At 37.3% G+C, this 6,467-nt stretch overlaps 1 protein-coding gene across 5 annotated transcripts in view; it reads right to left on the bottom strand.

Annotated features, from left to right (window-relative positions):
• Window positions 1-443: 443 nt before the first annotated feature.
• The window catches only part of tcf3a (transcription factor 3a), a 29,417-nt gene continuing 23,393 nt past the window's right edge, over window positions 444-6,467 (bottom strand). The window contains exons 17-20 of one of the 5 annotated variants that reach the window (XM_079243471.1): window positions 6,274-6,406; window positions 5,450-5,685; window positions 2,986-3,132; window positions 444-2,860 (exon numbers count right to left, since the gene is read on the bottom strand). In XM_079243471.1, the coding sequence (XP_079099597.1) occupies window positions 2,993-3,132; window positions 5,450-5,685; window positions 6,274-6,406 (509 nt within the window). In that variant the 3' untranslated portion in view covers window positions 444-2,860; window positions 2,986-2,992. Of the gene's footprint in view, window positions 2,861-2,985; window positions 3,133-3,551; window positions 3,794-5,449; window positions 6,407-6,467 lie in introns of those variants that run through there. The other 4 variants (XM_079243470.1, XM_079243472.1, XM_079243473.1 and 1 more) reach the window with 4 other exon arrangements.

The raw sequence follows: 6,467 nt of genomic DNA, 5'->3' as shown, positions 1-6,467 counted from the left end.
ATGAAAGTTTTTGGCAATTCTCTTGACTTAGCCATGTCTAACATTGATTGTATCAGGTGTGTTTCAGACTATACATGACTTGCATATGGGAACTTTTATTCAGAGGGCTGAATAATTTTGAGACTGCAGTGGCCATTTAAAGTGGCTTTCTCTGTGGAATTTTGAGAAAACACTTTGTGTTGCATTATTTAAACAGTTCTTGTTTGATTGTTTATTGCAAACAGCTGGTAGTTTATAAGTTTTACCAATGGACCTATTTTGCAGTAGGGATTGAATAATTTTGACTGCAAATATATATATACTAAACCGGTCCTATCTTGCATGACAGTCAAATTCAGAATTTTTTTTTTTTTAAATCCATTCTAACATGTGACATGGATCTGTTCAAGTTTATTTCTTTTATTTAAACATAAAAAAAAACAAGATTCTTATTACAAATGGCACATTTATTGATACAGTACTGTTATATACACAACAGTCCTCAATATCTACTTATATATAAAAAAAATAGGACACTGGAGGCACTTTGAGGACAAAACCTACAAATATTGTCCCCAAGCATGAGAGAAGACAAAAAGCTTTAACAGGTTGTCTTTCACAGAGGGCAAAGGGGGTTTTGAGACAAATTTTTAGTAGACTAACATTCATGAACAGAAATAAGTCTAATAACAATTTTCCATATTGCTGACACCCGTTTTCTAGTGAAAAGTTAGTGAGAAAGAAATTAGATTTGAGACTCATCCATGGGGCAAAACTTGATAAAATGACAAATACTGTTATATATCAATATCAGCTTACAATGATAAAGCTGAAAAAGACATATCAGAAAGCTGTACATATATCAATCCACATGCTGATCTAAGACAAAATTGTCACAAATTGATGATGCAAAAAAATGACAAATTTAAGTACAATTCTCAGCAATAAAGTTGTAGACCACTTACATCTCATGACACATACACTGAAGAGGTCAGTGTCACTGCATGTAATTCATCATTGGACAAACATTACTGAAATATGTGTTTCATACATCTGTATTACAAGGTACAACCTGTAAACCCTTGAATGTAACATCATCAATCAAGTAGTAGATGTATTCAGGCACTGGTTAGCAACTATTGTCAAAATTTCCAAAGTCATGAAAATTACCATGGCCACCCTTTTTATTTTATGCTTCACATGAAAATGAAAGTAAATTTAGTTAGATTTTGTAGACCCTCCCATCTACCCTTTCCTAAAACTAATCAACAGGCTCATCAGTTTGATGGACATTAGGGAGAGGCCTGTGCTAAAGAAAAGCATTCTATTTCTTTTATCATAGAAACTTTCACAAACACCAGAACAATCCAATTACAACTGGCCTTACAGGTTTGCATTCATATAGTTTACTGAAAAAAGAAAAGAACAAGACCCATATCACAACATGTGATGTTACAGCCAGATCACTGTTATTTCTAACATTTTGAACCATCTGGCACCAAAGAAAACTCCTCACTTTGTTTCTGGAATCTAAATGGTGTTGTCTTACATTAAAACAATGTAAACAAGAAAAAAGGCTTTGCAAATAACCTTAACAAAACTCTTACACATACAATGTAGAAAAAACAAATGGGGGGCGCAAAAATACCCAACAAAACAAATAACATTGATTCTGTGAAAGGAGGATCCTTATAACAGGCTCCACAATTGTTCAGTAAGGCGAGGGGAGGGCAAAAACACCAAATGTTCTCACAGTGCAACCAAAACAAGAGTGAATGGCAATACAGAAAAGGTTGCAACAATACTTATATTCCCTTCCAATGCTTTGCTATTTGTCAACAAGCAAAAAAAAAACATTTACCACAATACAAATTGCTCTGAGACTCTAGTAATGTTTTCAAAATGCTGTAACAGTATCCTCATGTCCGATGTGATGTCGGTAGGTTGGCTGCAGGTTTGCAATGACCGTGTGGCAGAGAGCAACTGACTTCACAATGATGAGGGATGCTCGAGTCCAAAGGCAGCCTCAGACATAATGCTAGGCTTCCAATTCAATCTCACCGTGGATCCTGAAGAGTACTATGTCTAAGTCCAGTCTTTCCATTCCACTTGCATGGCAGTGACAATTACAAACATACAGGACTTAAGAGACAAGACTAAGATCCACAGGCAAAAAAAACAACAACCTATGAGTGAGCAAGTGACTGAGGCACCTTTCTGGTCATTTCAATAAATTAAAAAAAAAACCCAGCCTGAAATACCAGCATTTGAAAAAGAGGTGCCAGTTTGCTGATTGACCAGTAAGAATCTGAATCTCTCCAGTACTACTGCAATCTAACCATCAGGAGAGGATACAGATTTTTATCAAATCAAACACTATACATGAGACCCGTTACGGCATGATTAAACAGGTTTTGTTCAATCATAGAATATAAATCATCCCTCTTTGCTTGTGAAGAATGTAAGACCTCTTTTACCAATGGGAATGCCAATAAACAATATAAATCCTCACTTTGCTCACACAAGCAATTGATCCAAAAGCATTATTTGATCCAAACAAGTTTTGCTCCCAATGTGTAAAGCAATTTTTACAATCTCTTACAAAAAACATGATCATAAGAGCATTCTTATGTCCAATTATCACTGTCTCCAAAGTCAGTGTCCTCAATTGAAGGTGGCCTTCATTAAAGATCAATAAATCTTCTCTTTTGTTATATTTTGTGTGCCCCTTATACTTGTATCCATCTGCAGGAATGTGGCCACCTGCTTTGTCAGTAATGAGGTGTGTATGTGTGTTTCCAATAGCTGATTAACACACAATGAGATGCATGACAATGATAGATAAGGCCACGTGTTCTAAGGAGTGTACAATCAAGATGTTCTGGAAGAAAAAGGAGAAAAAATTATCAGAATTTCACAACAAAACAAGATTATATAGGTAATGAAAATGTTCATCATATAAAAACAGGAACCTTAAAGCCCACTGCAAAAATTCTGTAGACTGACCTGAGAATTACATATGGCTCACAGGGTTGTGTCCATCACCTCCTAGAGCAGGGTGACCCCCACCTATCTGCATCTGGGGGTCTACACCTGAAACCTTCTCCTCCTCTCTTCTCTTAAGGCAGGCAGCCTTTGGATTCAAATTACGCTCTTAAAACAAAGACAAACAAAAAAAGATCAGAAACCCCTGTGATGGATTCCTCAATATCTACTCATACAAAACTTTAAAGGCAACAAAGCTGTTGAATAGTATAAACATACTGATCACCGAGTAGGCAAGAAAGGTCAAACAAAAAAGTAAAAGCAAGACAGTAGAATGAAAAGTATTAGGAGAACGGCAAGCATTTGGCAGGAAAGCAGGGATATGCTTCTTCAAACCTTCACCTTTCCTTCCCCTTTCTAAATTTTAAGCGACAGAGCCAGAGAGCCTAAATGGAAGCTACACAGTAAAAACAGAGCTGAAGAAAAGATTTTCCATTATGTGAATCATTGTCAACTTAAGTTCAGCTACGATAAACAGATGGCTGGTTGTCTGCATGGATCAGATCTTCTTGTACTGGCTGACCTACCTCGCACCTGCTTCTCCAGGCTCAGTATGACCTGGACAGCCTGTTGCAGGATGATAAGCTTGGTCTGGGCCTTGTCGCTCTGCAGGTGGACCTGACACATTCTGCCCAGTTCTCTGAAGGCTTCATTTATGTCACGAACACGCACTCTCTCCCTAGCGTTGTTAGCTAGGCGCCGATCACGCTCCCTCTGCTCCTTTTCTTCAGCAGTCAGGTTTTCATCGGTCACCGAGACAAGGCTGCAGCTAGGACAAGAGGTGGGCGTTGGAGGGGCTGGTTAACAAACCCAAATCACAACCCTCGCTGAACCTAGGCTTCATGTTCTCACTACCGCTGCACTGCACTTGAGCTTGTAATGCAGCATCCAACCTAGCATCTTCTCAACATCTTTGTTCTGACATACTTTGTGAAATTTCAACATCTGACACTACTGATGCTACTACTACGGCTTGTTTCGAACCCAAAGTCAAATCAGTGGAAATGAAAATCAGAAAATCCAGAAATTCAAACACAGGTTTATGAATATATTTAAAGATGTTCTTTTAAAAATGCAAGCGTTTATTTTTTTTTTAATATCCCTGCCAAAGCGAAGGTAAAGTATTCAGAAAAGGATGAAGTTATTACATTTTGGAGGTTATCAACATCTTGATCCAGGAATTTTTTAACAGGATTCTTTACTATGAGAAAATAGGGATGTTTTTGCCATTAAAGCCTCTAACTCAAAAATGATGCCCACAATTAGTGGCAAAAACGTTACAATGGATTGGTGGAGGACTGTGCTCTCTGAGCACTTCAGTTTGGTCATATTTTCATTATTAGTGGTTGAGGAAGAGCAACACGTAGATTTAAAGCAAAGACTGTATCAATCTGCAGTCATGCTGTGTCATTAAATCTAACTGACCTATAAAAATTACTATTGGTCATTTGGGTCCAGGATGGAAGTCGAGGGGATACAGCAATCTGCCCATCGCTTGAGACAAGTTACGGGAGAGAGGAAGCAACACCCTCTGCCAAATGCAGTGCAAAGAAAGAACCACAGAGGAAAAGCTAACTTAAGAGACTGACATTCATGATACTAAATACATCAGCAGTAGATGTATTTATCGGAATGTGAGGACAAGTAGATCACTCTTGCCATCTGAAAAGAAAAGATGAAAAGGCCAGGGGAGGGACTGGTGAAATGGGAATAATTTTCAGAAATCTGGGTAGCAAAATCAAAAGATTAATACTAAACAGCAGCAGACAGCAGACTGTTTGATGAAACAGCACTGTTTGCTGCTGAAACATGCAGCAAAGATGCTGCTATAGACATGAAATCATGCAAATATAAACGGCTCTGCTTTTATAATCATAAATATAATTCACATAATGTTATGACAAAAATAAATTAAATTTAATCAAATTATACTGCTTTGTAAAAGTAGGATGATGCGACAGTAAAAAAGCAAATGAATGCAGAAAAAGATTTTCATAAAGCAGCAGTGGTGGGGTAGGCAGACATGGAAGCATTTTTAGGGTAGACAGGTAAAAAGTTATAAGTGAAGCAGCAATATTAGAACCAAACAGTCATGCATGTTAGTCGACAATGAGAATATTTTTGGATGAACTGGGGAATGGGCAAGTATTAAAACTATCACACAGCTTAATATTATCCCTTTGCTTTTGAATAATTTCATAATAGAATGCAAATGTATGAATGCATGAATGTGGACATTAGTTGTATAATACAGGCAATATGGTAGTTAGACCAATTAAACTACTGTGATTCATTGTGTCCTTCAGAAACATTTAATATCAGAATAATAGAACATGGCAGGAACTGGAAAGCAAAGCTGTGTGGGAGTTTCACTTTTACAGAGGCCCTTCCCCTCCACTTCCTAACTCCCTGGACACCCACTGACCTCGCACTTGTTGCTCCAGGTTGAGTATAACAGTAACAGCCTGTTGCAGTATGATCAATTTGGTTTGTGGTTTCTCATTGCTTAGATGGAGCTGACACATGCGGCCCAGCTCTTTAAAAGCTTCATTGATGTCCCGCACACGTATTCGTTCGCGGACGTTGTTTGCCAACCTCCGCACTTTCTCCCTCTCAGCTTTAATTTCCATTGGTAGATCTTCATCATCCTCATCATCCAGACTAGGAGAGTTCATGGCAGATGAGGAGGGAAGGAAACAACAATATGGGTACAGTTCATTTGTAATAGTGTCATAGTTTCCTAATTAATGCTAACACTCTAAAGTGATCTGATGTGATTACAAATGTTATAAACATGGGTATCACAATCTAAGTTAAAGATTTTGCCCATTTTTAGGCCAAAGAACTGGAAAAACTAGACGCTTGATTGGATTAGAGTGATTACTGATTAAAACTAAGTATATTATTCTATACTATAAACACTTTTCTGCAGCATTCTAATCTAACACTTAATTAAAATAAATTAGAATAATTTATCAGTCCCCCTTATAATCTTCACTTCCAGATTTACTTTTTATAGGTACATAACAACACTACATACTGATTATTCATTTCATGTAGTGATCATATTTGAGCAACACAATTACACACTATTTTTTTTACATGTATACCACTATCCATAAGGAGAAACAAATGCAATGAAATCTAAAAACATACAGGATATGACAGGGTGTTTATATGGTTATTACTATGTATACAGGAATACTGACTCCATTCATTGATAAAAAAAAAGATTTCAAGATTGGACACCTTGTTCGAAGGTGGGCCTTCATGTCTTTTCTCTCGTCATCTGACTTGTCTGTAATGGAGCAGTTCTCGTCATCCTCCTTCTCCTCCCGTTTGATAATAACACCACTGGAACAATTCCGGGTTCCAGGCAGGCCTACAGAGTTCAGACACAAAGTTACAGAGAAAATATCAATATATATTTCATAACAATCCAA

This window comes from Telmatherina bonti, assembly GCF_933228915.1.
Source record: "Telmatherina bonti genome assembly, chromosome: 7".
NCBI lineage: Eukaryota > Metazoa > Chordata > Actinopteri > Atheriniformes > Telmatherinidae > Telmatherina > Telmatherina bonti.
This window is presented reverse-complemented; position numbering and strand designations above follow the sequence as displayed.